This window comes from Theropithecus gelada, chromosome 6 (genome assembly GCF_003255815.1).
Source record: "Theropithecus gelada isolate Dixy chromosome 6, Tgel_1.0, whole genome shotgun sequence".
Classification (NCBI taxonomy): Eukaryota; Metazoa; Chordata; class Mammalia; order Primates; family Cercopithecidae; genus Theropithecus; species Theropithecus gelada.
The window spans coordinates 69,244,746-69,261,173 of NC_037673.1; the positions used below are offsets into that span (position 1 = coordinate 69,244,746).

Sequence of the window (16,428 nt, forward strand, 5' to 3'; positions counted from 1 at the left end):
CAAGTATTATGAGGAACAATATGTAAGCTTGATAAAACTTTATTATTATAAATGTGTTCTTTAAGTTTATTGCATTTGTCAATTCAGTGGAAAAATGACAACCTGGCACTTCAGGTCCTCTCCAGTGTCTTAAAATTTGGCAAATAATAAATTTAAGTGGATGACAATCCTTTTAGATTTAATATCAATTGGAAACGTATTTCCCAAATGAAATTTAAATGGAATGTTTACGAACTCCCAACATCCTCCCATTACAACTTAGGGTTCCCCTGATCTGTTTGAAAACCGTTAATACAGAGAATAAAAATAAACTAAGCATAAATCCAAGGAACTAGAAAAACAAACCAAAGCAAAAATATAAGGGAGAAATTAAAAAACAAAGCTGGGGCTGGACACAGTGGCTCACACCTATAATCCTAGCACTTCAGGAGGCTGAGGCGGGCGGATTGCTTGAGCCCAGGAGTTCCGGACCAGCCTGTGCAACAGGCAAAACTCTGTCTCTACCAAAAAATTAGCTGGGCGTGGTGGTATGTGCCTGTAGTTCCAGCTCCTCAGGAGACTGAAGTGGAGGATCACTTGTGCCCAGGAGGCCATGGTTGTGGTGAGCTGAGATCATGCCACTGCACTCCAGTTTGAGGTAGTGAACAAGGTCCTGTCTCTAATAATAATAATAATAAGAAGAAGAAGAAATAAGAAATAAAGAAATAAAAAATAAAAAACAAACCTGGGGCTGGATGTGGTGGCTCATGTGTGTAATTCCAGCGCTTTGGGAGGTTGAGGTAGGAGGGTCATTTGAGGCCCAGGAGTTCAATACCAGCCTGGGAAACATAGTGAGACTTTGTTTCTCCCCTCCAAAAACAAAAACAAAAACAAAACAAAACAAAAAACCAAAAAAACAAATAATAATAAAAAAATTAACTAGATGTGGTGTGGTGGTGGTGCCTGCAGTCCTAGCTACTCAGGAGACTGAGGTGGGATGATCCCTTGAGCCTGGGAATTTGAGGCTGCTTGAGGCTGCAGTGAGCTATGATCATGCCACTGTACTCCAGCCTGGGTGATATAGTGAGAACCTATCTCAAAAAAAAAAAAAAAAAAAAAAAAAAAAGAAGGAGAAGCAAAAAACGAGCAAATAGAAACCCCACAAAATCCAAATTCGCTTATGTAGGTCCCCCAATTTTAAAATATATTGAAACAATTAATCTAGAATTATATACCAGATATTATAGATTCTAGACACTGAAGATTAGATAGTTCTTTAAGTTCTTTACCTCATTCTTTCTCAGACGAAATAAGCAAAACAGAAAAACAAACAAAACACACCATCTCCTAGTAGTGCTTGTTCCTCCTAAGCTGCAGCAATCCTTGTCATCTTTGGACATCTCTGTTCCTTAGCGGGCTCTCACTGTGGAGCTGAACTCTGTCCCCTGTCCTTCCCTGTATTGTTTTGTGCTCTTCCCTTGGGGCCTGCAGAACATGTCTAATCCCATGTCTGCATGATAGACCCTCAGATGTTTGCAGTGGTGACTGTTTGCCCATGACTCGTCTCTTCTTTAGCAAAACAGTCCCAGTTCCTTCAATTGTTCCTCATATGACAGCATGCTTTTTGCATCCCTTTGGCATCCTTGTCCTTTTCCTCTGAACGTGTTGTCAGCTTTGTCTATATTTGTATTAAAGTATTCCATGGCCCAGGTGAGTCTGACAGGTATAAAGCAGAGCTTGACCATACTCACTCTTAATGGAGTTACTAAATTTTCATCAATATAGGGTAGGGCAGGTTGCTCCCTCAGTGACGCTAGTGGATTATTGATTAAAATCCCAACTTGTGTCTAACTGTTAAACTGCTTCCTTCTTGGTTTATGTAGTTGATGATTTGGGGGCCAGTATAGGGCCTTTATTCCTAAAGGATTATCAGAATAATGCAAGAGTGATTACAAGTTTTCTTATACCCAAGCCAGTACATTTACCACTATGATCTGCTGCTTAAAGTGCCAGATATTTGTTTTCACTTTCTAGGAGTTCTCTGTTTCCATGGAATCTGTTAAGTTAGGGGCTTGAAAGGGAAGCAAGCTAAGGGGCTTTATAAAGCCTGCTTCTGGTCTTGTGAGGAATCTGGAGTCATTTGCTGACCTCTGTTATGAATTGTCTTTTACTCAGTTCTGCTGTGTTACAGAAACAAAGGCAATTTCAATTTGATAGTGGTGAATCATTCCATCAAGGATGAAAGTCATCTAGATTTTAAATTTATATATATGTGTCTGTGTGTGTATGTGTGTATATATATATGTGTGTGTGTGTGTGTGTATATATATAATTTTTTATTTTTTGAGACGAGTTCTCACTCTGTCACCCAGGCTGGAGTGCAATGGCATGATCTCGGCTCACTGCAACCTCTGCCTCCTGGGTTCAAGCGGTTCTCTTTTCTCAGCCTCCTGAGTAGCTGGGATTATAGGTGGGCGCCACCACGCCTGGCTAATTTTTTTGTATTTTTAGTAGAGATGGGGTTTCACCATGTTGGCCAGGCTGGTCTCAAACGCCTGACCTCAAGTGATCCACCTGCCTCGGCCTCCCAAAATGCTGGGATTACAGGCATGAGCCACTGCACCCAGCCTGTGTGTTCATATTTTTTGAATTATTGTGTTTAATGCAGTGGTTTGAATAATGGGTATCTTTTACAATTATTAATATATGCATTTAATTTATGCTAATTATTTCTTTGGGTAAGTTATTTTAATTGTGTAATTTAGATCTTTGATATCCTTGTCAATTTTTTACTTACTTGTTCTATTAGCTATTGAAAGAGGCAGGCTAAAGTTATCCACTGCGATTGTGGATTTGTCTACTGTATTGGATTTGTTAACTTTTGGTTTATATCTTTTAAAGATGTGTTATTGGGGCATACAGATGTAATATTATAATATTATCTTATTCAACTGACTCTTTTTATGACGAAAAATTTCTTTTTCCCTAGTAATATATGTTGCTTTAAAGTCTACTTTGTCTGATATTATTTTGTCTGTGCTAGCTTTTCCTTGGTTAGTTTTGCATGGATGTCATTTTACTTTTAAGCTGTGTTATTTTTAAGGTATATCTCTTGTTGGCAGTGCACAGATATTGTTATTGTTTTTGGATTAAAAAAATCCATACTGGCAGACTTGGTGTACTATTTGGAGTAGTCTATCTACATTTAATATAATTGCTGAAATAGTTGGATTTATATCTACATATAGCTATTTGCTCTCTGTTTGGCACACATGTTTTATTTTTATGTTTTTTGTTTCTCCTGTCTTGTTTTCTTTTTGATGAATCAACTATTCTTATTATTTAAGTTTCCCCTCTATAACTCATTAGTTATGCATTCTTTTGGTGGCTACTCTCAAGTCAAAATATATATAATATATTATCAATATAATAAAAGTACTTTTTCGGCCGGGCGCGGTGGCTCAAGCCTGTAATCCCAGCACTTTGGGAGGCCGAGACGGGCGGATCACAAGGTCAGGAGATCGAGACCATCCTGGCTAACACAGTGAAACCCCGTCTCTACTAAAAAAAAATACAAAAAACTAGCCGGGCGAGGTGGCGGGCGCCTGTAGTCCCAGCTACTCGGGAGGCTGAGGCAGGAGAATGGCGTAAACCCAGGAGGCGGAGCTTGCAGTGAGCTGAGATCCGGCCACTGCACTCCAGCCTGGGCCACAGAGCGAGACTCCGTCTCAAAAAAAAAAAAAAAAAAAAAAGTACTTTTTCAGCAATTTCCTAAAAGGCTACATACTTTAATGTCATCTACCTTTTACATTATTGTTGTCACACGTTGTAGTTCTACAAATATTTTAAACTCCATGACATTATAATATTTTGTAAAACGTTTTCTTATATATTACACAAAATACGTGCTTTTATAATTTTGTAAAATTGTTTATATATTTGATATATTTATTCACATATTTACCCACTCACTATTCCTCATTCTTTCCTGCATTTCCATGTTTTTGTTTGAGATCATTTCATTTCTTCTTGAATAACGTCTTCAGTATTTCTTTCAGTGCTGGTCTGTTGGCACTGAATTCTCTCAGTATTTGTCTTAAACATTTTAATTTCAGTTTCGTTTTTAAAGATATTTTTGTTAGACATGGGATTTTCTTTCGCCCTTTTACAAATATTACACAATTGTCTTTTGGCTTCCATTACTTCTCTGAGTGGTTCTCCTGTCTGGTATTTTGTTACATTTTTGTCCTTATTGTTTCCATGACTTTTTATTTGTCAGCCCTTGTTATTCCTAGTTGTTTTCAGCAGGACTGTTGGCCTGTGTGGTCTATTTTATCCTATCTGGAGATGGATGCCTACTCTAAAGGCTATTTCTGAAAAAATGTCTTATAAGTCTTTTAAGTTATTTTAGTTAACCTTCCTTTAAAAAAATGGCATTGTGATACTTCCCCCTGGATTTAACCAATTTGTATTTACGTGACTGGGACGATACATCTGAATAATCTTGATATTTTAAATTATATAAAAGTCAGATGCTTTTAAACATGCTTCAAATCAGTGGTTCTTCAGTTTTTTGATTCACATGTTCTTTGCGTACCCTTCTCAGAATCTGTGACTGATAGACAGACTCCTCAGATAAATGCCCAAAACTGCTGCATACATTTTCCAGAGGATTAAGGAACATTTCCCCCTCACCGTATCTGTCCGCAGATTTTAGGATGGGAACTCCTACATTAAGAACATGAAGCAAAGACTGAGTTAAATGAAAAGCTGTAGAGAAGTCACTAAATATTTGCGCATTTGCTGTTTGTTCACTAACATGGTGGGGAGAAAATGTACTGAGCCTGGCACAGAAAGATGTAGATTTGATTTCTGGCTCTGCTCCTCACTAGATCTAATATTTTCAGTGTTCTCTTTAATAAACAAGGTTCATAATAATACCTCCCAGGTATTATTGTGGGAATAAGACAAGAAAACACACAAGAAAGCACTGTATAAATTGTGATGTGCTGTACACATAGATAATATGTATAAGTATATAGATATATCGATGTCTGTGTTTGTATATATGTGCACACACATATAAGAAATAATATTTGCATTTCCACACTTTCTTTTAAAGAAGTACTTCAGCTCCACACAGTAATTTGAATAAAATACTTTGTGCCCACAGTGCTTCCTTTGGTACCACGTATGCTATTGTACTTGAGAAACTGTAAAGAGGATAACCTAACTTGGAGGTTGGGGCAGAAATCAAGAAACCTAATATTACACATCTGGCTCTGAGATCCTGAGCTAGTTAGCAGTAGTACCTATATTTGTATTTACTTACCTATAAAATGGAATAATAGCAATGCATCCTTTTTTTTTCTTTTAACTTTTCAAGGATCTTAGAAAGTTCAATGCACTGTGTTCTATAGGAAAGGCTCTGTATAGATTTTTTTTTATTATTGTAAAGAAGACAAGTTTCAAATATTGAATACAAATCAAATTTGATAGTTCACATAGCACTATATTTTAGCATAATGGTTTTCATGGCATGTATTAGTAAACATTGATTATCAACTTATTTTTACCTTTATTATGCTTCTTTGCCTAATCATCCCATATAAAGGCTGTGTATAATACTAGAATCCATTGGAAGATAGTTTGTCTTCCTGTCAAATAAAAAGGTTACAATTACCATTGAAAAGTATTTATTAACTTCCCATTTTTGCCTGTTACTATAAAAGCTAGAGTTCATAAACTTTTTTTGAATCTTTAGATGCCTTTGAGACTATGATGAAAGCCATAAACCTTTCCTCAGAAAATGGACATATATGCACACACAAAACCAGTTTTGCTAATAATTTTCAGAGGTTCTCAAACTGTCTGAAATCCGTATTCAGATTCTTCCCTCGGTTAAGAAACCCCACTATAAAAAGATGTATCCTTTTTTCTCATTGTCATAATTTGAAAATGCAGTATTTGTTCATTGCCCACTCATGCCGTATATTTAAGAAACCAGAGAGTTAAGGTGTTGTTCAGCAAATAGCATTGTTATTAACAAAGTGTAATTATATACAGATGCATTGTTTTTAGTGAGAGGGAAGAAAGGGAGGAAGAGAGAGAAAACATGAGTGCAAGAATACCCAGTGATTAGGCTAATACAGCCACTCAATTACCCAGGTTATTAGAGACATTGATTAACGAAAAAATGTTTAGAACATGCAAACTAGTGTTGACAGCCATTTCCACTTTAAATACCATCTAGAAAGGAATAGGAAAGTTGGATGAGATAGTTTAAGGTGGCAAAAACATTTGCTACCTTTTTGGTTCCCTGGGAAGAAATCCACAGATGTCACAGCATGTCAGCAGAAGGCTTGGTCTTTGAAAATTATTGAGTTTTGCAAGTAGAATTTCTCTAGAGGATGCTTGATGGTAAAAAATGTTAGTTTAATTTACCTGATTCTTTGTGTGCATTTATATTGAACTGTGTTTGTTATGATTATAGTCAATTCAGCTCTCCTGCTCTACATTTGTGATTCCGGTTTTCCATGTGACTTGGCCTTCCAAGGTTTTATGGGAGTACTGATGAGTATTTTTTATCTGGGCATGATTGGGAAGGAGGTGATACACCTTCACTATTTGACGGGGAAAGGAAATGATTCTGACACTGATTCCAACTGGTTCACTTGGGAAACTAAAAATTTTGATTTGCCAAAGGCAAAGTTTATAGGTGAATTCGTATGTGAAACAGAAGAGGGAAGACTAAATTTATTCAAATTGAAATTTGGTTTGGCCACTAACAATGTTTGCATTATCTTGCAATAGACTTTTATAAAAGTGGGCAACAAATTTCAGTGGCAATGGAAAAAAGTGAATTAAATCAGTGAGGAACTGTTTATGATCTGTTAACACAGGAAATAATTCCAAAGATAGTTTTGGCAAGGTTGGGGTGAAAATGATCCTCTTAACCAGCACATGTGGTGATAAAAGTTGATACAAAATTTTTGGAAAGAAGTTTGGCAATTTATGACAACGTGTTCATATTTTTGGAAGCATTTCTAGAATTGTATTCTAAAATAGCATCTCAAAGGATAAAAAATACTTAAAATGTTTATCAGGAGTTGTTTAAAATGTTAAAAAGTCAGAAGTACTCTTAACGAACAATAGATGAATATTTAAGTAATCATGGAATTATAGAACATCAAACGCTTGGTGGAATACAATTAAAAGGGGTGCCAAAGATTGTAACAACGTGGAAAAATATTTTTGATAGAAGAGAAGAAAGCACACCAGTATGTATTAATGTATTATGCCATGAGTATAACTGTGTAATAATTACCTGTGCATATGAATAAAGACTGGAAGATAATAGGAAAAATGAAAAAAGGTTGATAGTTTAGGATCATATCAATGCAGATGAAATCTAAATACCTTTAACTGCTGTTATTTATTAAATAATGAAAACTTTTAAACAGTCTTCTAATTTTATGCTTTTATGGATTTTTTGTTAGATATTGAATTAATTAGAAATTTAATCATTTGGTAGAATGCATGTTTTTGCTCCTAATGGATAGCTATTGTTCTAAAACCGTTTATTGAATTGTCCATTCTTTCTCTGCTGATTTGAAATGCTATCTATTATTGCATAATTTCCATGAGTACATGTGTCTGCCTCGGACTTTGCACTTGTCTGTCTCTATGCTACTATTACTCTGTTTAAATGACCCTGGTTTTATTGTATGTTTTGCTTTGTGGTAGAGCAAGCTTTGACAGTCCAAACATTCTCTCTCGAAAGTATCAATTCAATTCTAGTGTATTTATTCCTCCAGATGAACTTTAGAATAAGCTTGTTGAGTTTCATTTGAAAAATGGATTTTGACTAGAGTACACTAAACTTGTTGATTAATTTGGGGATATAATTTTGCCTAGCATGCTTCTTATTGTTTCCAGAAATTTCATTGGCATATTTGAGTGTTTTATATTTTGGAAATAGTGAGTTTATAGAAACGTGAGAACACATCTCTATTGCTTCTGTGTAGGAGCAGAGTGATTCTGATATTTATGCCAACACATTTATTCAGGAAAGTTTCTAGTTTTCAATTGCCTGAACAAAGAATGCAATTGGATCCAGATGGGGAACTGAAAGAGGTACTCTGGAATTCTGTACATTGGAATTTTGTCTTTGTCATATATGAAATTGGTGGCCTTTTAAGAAGAGTAGCAGATTTTCAGTGGCCTCAGTGATTAGAAAGATCCCACTCTTACCCAAAAAATTGCCACCTGTGGTTGGCTATTTAAGCTGTACTTGCATATTCTTTCAACTTGCATATTCTTTCAGAAGACCGCTCTTCCTGCTGATCTCTTAAGTGCTTTATCTAAATCCATCTCCTTTGAGCTTTATCTGTGTTTTCTGAATGAAAATGTTCTTGTTATTTCATCTTCATATTTTCGTTCCTTGTCTTCCTCTCCTGCCCATCCATTTCTGTCTAATAGGGTCTCTCTGTTGGTTTCTGTATCACCCCCTCTTTTCCCGTAGCATGTTTATCCAGGTCTTTCTGATGTTTTTCTGGTTACCATATAAGAGACTCTTTTTGTTGCTGAATCTCTTCTGAGTGTTAGGACTTCTGGGCATCTCTCTTTAATCTCCTTAATAGGCATGTCTTATTACTCACATAACTTTTGGTTATCCTTTTACTAGCGTAAAGCATGGCATGGTTCTTGAAAGGCAGGCGTGATGAATTACAAGACTGTAATGTTCAGGGCTGTATTGCATTAGAAAGGGTTGCAATTAAACTCTCATAAGTTGTAGTCCTTGAACACCCAACCAAATATAATAGTAATATGATCATTGTTTTGAATAGATGCAGATTAGATATCCTTGTGATCTGTGAAAATTTTTGATCTGTTTATATAATTTGTTTTTTATTTTAAAAAAATCACGAACAGGTCAGGTTAGATCTGCCTGTGGATAGTTAACAGTCTTTTTAGCAACCAGGAACATGACTAAAGCAAGCTGTTCTTCCTTTTTTAGGAAATGGAATTTCGTCTGAGTTTCCTCTCTCAGTCATGTTAGACATTTGTTGTTTTTTGCTTTTCAGATCTCCTTCCTGAACTTTTTTGGAAGCTATTGTATGGTAGATTTTTCTTGGCATGTTGCTTTTCTATTGATTACATTTATGTGTGCACATACACATGCATGCTCATATGCAGAAAAAGGGCAATTAAAACTGCCAACCAGTGACTTTTCAGAACTCCGTACTTTGTATTTATACCATTTCATAATTTCAGATAACTGTGTGTGTGTTAGGTTGCAAACCACTAGAAATGCATAGCTTTTTGTTTATTGTAAAAAATTGAGATTAAATAACCATGTGGCTACTAGAAAACCCTGCACTGATTTTGTTTTTGATCCTGATTGGCTTAACTCTTAGTGTCCTGTGAAATGTCTTGCTGATATTTGTCAGAGGCAAATTGATGTTAAGGAGTCTGTCTAGGCTTTTCTCTGTTCATCTTCTCCTCTATCACAGGGTAAAGATATCTTGGCGAACAGGTTTGTTTTTGTTGGGCAAGCACACAAAAGCCCAGATGCTTCTCCACACCGGGCCGAGCTCTGGAGGCCCTCCAAAGTGGGCGACCCTTTCCGCCTCCAGGTTTCCATTTCCCCGCCACTCCCACAGGCTGGGCAGAATGCGCTCTCTCTCTGGAGGCCCCACTTTGTATTGCTTTTTGTGTTTTGGGTAGGGAGTAGCACAAATCCTTCAAAGCCTCTGGGGTCTGGCGATGACCTGGCAGTCCCTACCATAGCTGCTGTTCCCCTGGGTGCAACATGGCTGCTATAGCCCCTCCGTAAAGCCTCAGGATGACAACATACCTAAGAGCCCCAGCCTGCTGCCCCACTTCCTTTGACATTAGTCCTCAGAGGATGCCTCAGTGACCTGAGGTGGCAGCTCCTGTCCGTGAGACCAAGGCATTTTGCAGGGCTTTGTGCCAACCAGAAGCTCTTAAGAGAAAGTGTGAGGAAACAGCACTTGGAAACCCCTCAGAGAAGAGAAATAGCAAATGGAAATAGCATAGCAAGGGAGAGGGAGTAGTCCTATTTATTTGGCAATGTTTGTAAATATTTAAGATTCTTACAACTGACTATGGTCTAGTACAGGGTAAGGCCAGAGATAAGAATAATTATCATGAACTTTTGTACTAATAATGGCATTTTAGGTACAGGATAAAAATTAACTCAAGCCATGATGTTCAGCTGGTAGAAATTCAGAGTAAAAGACTGCTGGGTGTGGTGGTACATCCTTGTAGTCCCAGCTACCAGGGAGGCCGAAGTGAGAGGATGGCTTGTGCAGAGGAGTTTGAGACCAGCCTGGGCAACATAGTGAGACCCTGTCTCTAAAAATAATTTTTGAAAAGCAAAAGGCAATGAAGTACCACACTCCTACATCTAGTACATTTTAGAGAAAGAAAAAATTCTTTCCTATGCCCTGAACTTCTTTAACTTTAAAAACAGAATAAACCAGCTCTGATACCCATACCTAATACATCAGGAAGCATCTTCCCTAATGTCAAATGTGTTGTTGTTGGAAGGAAGCACTCATGCTATTTGAACTCAACCACGTGAAGTGAATATAACAAATGACACTGTTATGGACCCAGGCCCTTTGTATTGTGCTTTCTTAGAGCCAGGACAAGGAAGTGTGACAATGCCCCGACTTATTCCTTTTTCAGGGGCAGATGACGGTCTATGCGAAGTTTGACAAAAATGTGTATCTTCCTGAAGATGCTGAGTTTTACTTTACTTATGACGGATCTCATCAGCGACATGTCATGATTGCAGAGCGCATCGAGGCTAACGTTCTCCAGTCCAGCATTCCAGGTAAGGTGTCCTCTTTGTTGTGTGACTGGGAAACTGGTCTGCAAATAACTTCCCTCTAGGGATGTAGGCCAGGAAGAGAGCCAGGAAGAAAAAGAAAACAGTGCTGCAAGGTCAGGAGTGTGTGTGCCTCTGTGTGTGTGTGTGTGTGTGTGTGTACATTAGGAAGAACACTCACATCTGAGATTCTTCCAGCTGTATCTGCTGCTTAATTAGGAGTCTTAACTTAGACCAGGCAGACTCATCCTATTGACTGCACCCAACTTTTATGGTTGGGTGTGCTTTGGATGCAATCAAATGGAGGAAACACTGTCTATTGAGTATCACCTCCTAATCACCGCCTATAACCTCAGTCCCATTGCCAGGGTTGGCTCAGGCAGAACTGACATTGACAAAGTTTGTCTTCTCTCTTCCTCATTCTTCTGTGGGCAGCCTGGCAGTTACAGGTCTGCCTCTCCTCTGCTTGCTCCCTTTGGTCATTGGGGTTCTTTCCTTGATGCCCTGTCCATCCAGAATCTTCCTTGGGGTATCTCCAGCTCCAGAACTTTCTCTCCCCATTATCAAAATGCTTACATTTTGAAACCTGTGATTTCCCCAGTTGTCTTCTTGATAAATGATAAATTAATGCATCCTGTTCGTATATTGTGATGAGCTAATAGCCCTTCTTGATATAGTTGTTTTATATTTTTATTGGTATGTGGGTTGTGCATTTAAGGGTCATCAGGCTTTAACCTAATGGTGGAATTAAAATGTCGTTACCTACAGGACAGGGAGGGCATTTTAGAATTCTTTTTTATTGATTTGGTTTTTCTTAACTGTGGGTCTTTCAGGTCCTTTTAATTTGGATCATAAAGAGACTCTTTAATTTTTCTTAGAGTTAAGATTGAGATCATTTTTAAAGGAATATGTTCCTGTGTGCTTCTGTAACATATCTGCTACATGTGGAAAGAAGGTAGCCAGTGAATGTGCAAACAACACAGACACAGTGAGAATTGTAGAGAAGTGCAGATACCTCTTAGCTCTCCCTGGTCTTGGTCAATGAATTAATCTGTTGTCCAATTTCTGAGACCATCGGTAATTTTAAGCACTTCTCTCTTTAGCCCAGTAATCTTCATCATTAAAAAAACAAACAAACAAAAAAAACAAACAGTCAAACCAAATTAATGGGCCAGTCATGGTGACTCACGCCTGTAATCCCAGCACTACAGGAGGCCGAGGTGAGAGGATCACCTGAGATCAGGAGTTTGAGACCAGCCTGGCCAACGTGGGGAAACCCCATCTGTATTAAAAATATAAGATTAGCTGGGCATGGTGGTCGGTGCCTTTAGTCCCAGCTACTTGGGAGACTAAGGCAGGAGAATCGCTTGAACCTGGGAAGCGGAGGTTGCAGTGAGCTGAAATCGTGTCACTGCACTCCAGCCTGTGAGACAGAGCGAGACTCCATCTCAAAACAAAAACAAAAACAAACCTAATTAATGGCACATAGTTACTTCGGCTGTTGGTTGCTTTCCCTCTGCCCTTTTGCTCTGGCTAATGTTTTCCCTACCTTTAGTTTCACCCTCTTTTCTTGGTTTTCTCTTTTATCAAGCCCTTATAGAGAAAGGAGAAAAAATAGCAACTAAAGTGCCACTCTTATTTTCAAAACTTTTAATCTTTTCCTTTACTGGCATGTGGTGGTGACTCTCCTCCTCCTTCCTTAGGAGAAAGAGAATGTAATCTTTTGTTTATATTGTGGTCTACTTAAAAGTGAGGTTTCTTGCCTTCATTTTAACAGAATCTAGAGGCAGGTCACAGTTTCTATTTCTGAACCTTGAATTTCCCTGGTGACAGCTTTACCAGGACAACCTTTCAAAAATTTGTAAGAGAGATTTATTTAATATTTACTGGGTATGTGTAGTCTGGTGGGAGGTGGGTGCATTCTGTGCCTGTACCATGAGACTACTTTTAAGAGTCAATGACAAAGTGACACTAGTTCTCTTTCAGTGAACTTAGGATGCTCTTGTTCCTTGAAGCCCTAGCTGCACAGCCTCTGGGGAAAGTCTTTGGAGAATAAGGCAGAGGAGGAATGACTTGTACCTGTTAGCCATTTGATTGGGGGCAACAGGGTGCTATGGACCAGTGGTAGCTGAATAACTCTTCTCTGTCCAGTCATGATTATCATGATCATAGTGATATGGTACCATCAATTCCTGAAAATTCTGCCAAGGGCAGCATAAAAATGTACCTGGGTAAGAGCTTCCCAACTCTGGCAATATAAGAGAGTGGGACAAAGAAGAGGAAGAATGGAGGGAGGGACAAACAGCAGGATTTGGTGACACTCTCAGGAGAAATATTGAGAACACCTACAAGACAAGACACTTATCAGAAGAGGGGGCAGTTGTTGAACAACAACACACACACATAGATATGTATATATATTTTCCCTTTTGTTTTCTCTTGGGTAGTCTTCACCCACCTTTACTCACATTCAAAGGAGCTCTATGAAATTAGGGCAAACTTGTGTAATTGTATGGTGCTATCTTATAAACTTATCGCTTAAATAAATATGTAAAAATATGTGACTCAGGAGTCACATATTTTTGGAATATGTGAGTGGAAAAGAGCAAAGGACTTGAAGACAACAAACACAAATTCAGGGGTCAGGGTAGGAGTAAAAGGTTAAAGGAATGCTGAATAGCAGTGTTTGGTAATGATAGAAGAACAGACGCTCAAATGCTCAAAGCTCATAAAGGTAAGTTTTAAAATCAGGAGTTACTGAAAGAAGATGGAGTCAGCATTAGTTTGGCCCACGTGCTTGGCAGTGTGTAAGGGTAATGGGCTGGCTTTCCTTTCCACCTTGTTCTCCCAGGGCGTGTTGTCCGCTTAAGCTGTGAGGTAGAGCTAGCACATTGGACCCCTGTGAGAGCATCTCCTACAGACTTGGGGTGAACTGTTCACTGTCTTGTTGTCCAGGCCATGGGCTTCAGGAGACGGTGACGGTATCTGTGTGCCTCTGCTCAGAAGGTTACTCTCCAGTGACCATGGGCTCCGGCTCAGTGACCTACGTGGACAACATGGCTTGCAGGCTGGCTCGTCTGCTGGTGACGCAGGCCAATCGCCTCACAGCCTGTAGCCACCAGACCCTGCTGACCCCATTTGCCTTGACGGCGGGAGCGCTGCCTGCCTTGGATGAGGAGCTCGTGCTGGCTCTGACCCATCTGGAATTGCCTCTAGAGTGGACTGTGTTGGGAAGTTCTTCACTTGAAGGTGGGTCATCACCAGAAAATTCAGATATCCCCTGTGTGTGTCAAGTTCAGAATGTTCCTTATGCTATACTGTCTGTTCCCCTGGGCAGGTTTTTCTGCCCACATTTTACCTGAACCTTGCTGTGATGTGAAGGGGTTCCCTGAGGTCCTGAGCCACTCATCTCTGGGCTGGTTTATGTGACTCGTGCCAGGAGGTGTGCAATAAATGGAAAGGCCTTGTCTCAAGTGGGGAAAAGACTGTTTCTTTATGGTATGCTCTTGAGTCAGCTGCTCTGGGCTGTGGCTCCACTTCCCTTGGCAAGTTTTCTTGCTATGGGAAGAGGACATTGCTGCCCCATTTCCAAATAGGTAGGGTCACTGGACAAGAAAGCTCACGTCGCCAACTTTGTGAAACACTTAGAAGACATGTGACAACATGGGAAACATAACCAATGAATTGACATCTTTGAAAATGTCAGTGTCACCGAGAGCATTTGTGGTACATTTGTACTAGGTTTTGGAGTACTAAAGACCAAATGGACTCTGAATACCAAGTATTTGGAATCTGCATAGGAACAAGGCTATAGATGTTATATATAGGCCCATACTAGACATGAGGCTAAACTGATCAATAGATGCTTTTTAAAAATGAAAAAATAAAATCTTCTTTTGAGAGCTGGGGTCTCACTGTGTTGCTCAGGCTGAACTTGAACTTCTGACTTCAGTGATCCTTCTGCCTCAGGCTACCAAAGTGCTGGGATTATAGGCATGTGCCAACGTGTCCAGCCAATAGCTGTTTTTTATTGGTGATTACAAGTTATATATAATTTTATTGGAAATACACAGATATTGTTTTGTAATTTATTGAATACAACACATATTGGTTTTTTTTGTATCGTTCCTGTGTCCTTAGCTTTGTAGTCAGATGATGCTGTTTTTGAGAGTTTCTGCTTCCTGATAAATTCTAGTTGTAAGTTTCAGGTTGGCTTAAATTCGATCATGGATGAGACTAAATGCACTACTCTGGGTAAAGGGGTGTGAGTTTTATAAACAGAATTATAAGGCCGTAAGTCACAAACCAAGAGGATCTCTGTTTCTTTCCTTTAATCAGGGTGACACTAAAACTCTCCTGGGCACTTAAAGACGTCTCTTGTTTTTAAGACCTTGGATAAGGGAAGTCACAAGTCTAGTCCAGCACCGAGCCATGCCTGAATCCTGTGTGCTGCACTCTCCTGTGTGGTGGCTAATTGATACGTATGGCGTGGGCTCCCTGAGGGTGTGGGTGGTGTTTGTTCTGCTCGCTATTATCCCCAAGGACTCAGCAAAGAGATATGAAATATAAGGGGGAGTTGCAGTGATGATACTTGAAAGGTCTTTGGATACAACATTCATTCATTCATTCATTCATTCAACAAATACTTTTTAAAATACAGTATTAATAAAATATTTTAAATAAATTATTTAATAAATGTGCTGTACATTTTTAATTTCTGCAATGAGTCACAGTAGTACCTGCTTCATTAGCTGGTTTAGAGACAGGGTCCTCTTGCTCTGTTGCCCAGGCTGGAGGATGGTGGCACAATCATAACTCACTGCAACCTCAAATTCTTGGGCTTATGTGATCCTTCTGCCTCAGCTTCCCAGGTATCGAAGATTACAGGTGTGTGTCACATGCTTGGCTAATTAAATTTTTCTTTTCTTTTCTTTTCTTTTAAGAGACAGAGTCTTGTTGTATTTCTCAGGCTTGTCTCAAACACCTGGCCTCAAGTGAGCCTCCCACCTCAGCCTCCCCAGTAGCTGGGATTATAGGCACCTGGCTCAACAAATGTTTCTTAAACTCTTGCTATGTGCTAAGCCCTTTTATACAGGGGAATTGCAATAGTAATACTTGATCGTCTGGAGATACACCCTTTCTATCTCACATATGTAAGTGATAGATGACATGTATGATCTATATTAATATATATATAGTATATATAAATTTATATATCTATGATATATATTATCTATATCTAAATATTATATACATATAATGTTTTCTGGCTAAGAAACTTCATTTTCTTAAGTCTCTTGGATTTCTAAAAATCTTTCTAACTATAATATTGGAGGGTGGCTTTTTCTGGGCGGGGGGGCGCGGATCCATTTTGACAAAGACACAAAGGTTTCATGATTTCCCTTAAGTAAAGGAAGAGCATCACAGCCTCATGCAGGGGCAGAAGCAGGTCAGTCCCACAGCTCCTCCCCAGGCCAGCAAGTCTCAGCACAGCAGCTTGGTGCGTACAGCAGTTTAATTTGTGCCTCTGAAAAATTACAAATTGTTGAAGGTCATGGAACCTCATAACTGCACATGAATAGCTTAAACTA

At 38.9% G+C, this 16,428-nt stretch overlaps 1 protein-coding gene across 1 annotated transcript in view; it reads left to right on the forward strand.

Moving 5' to 3' along the window:
* The window catches only part of ARHGEF28 (Rho guanine nucleotide exchange factor 28), a 309,778-nt gene that overhangs the window by 115,758 nt on the left and 177,592 nt on the right, over positions 1 to 16,428 (forward strand). Inside the window, exons 3-4 of the mRNA XM_025389056.1 lie at positions 10,696 to 10,843; positions 13,793 to 14,086. Of these exons, the coding sequence (XP_025244841.1) occupies positions 10,696 to 10,843; positions 13,793 to 14,086 (442 nt within the window). The remainder of the gene's footprint in view (positions 1 to 10,695; positions 10,844 to 13,792; positions 14,087 to 16,428) is intronic.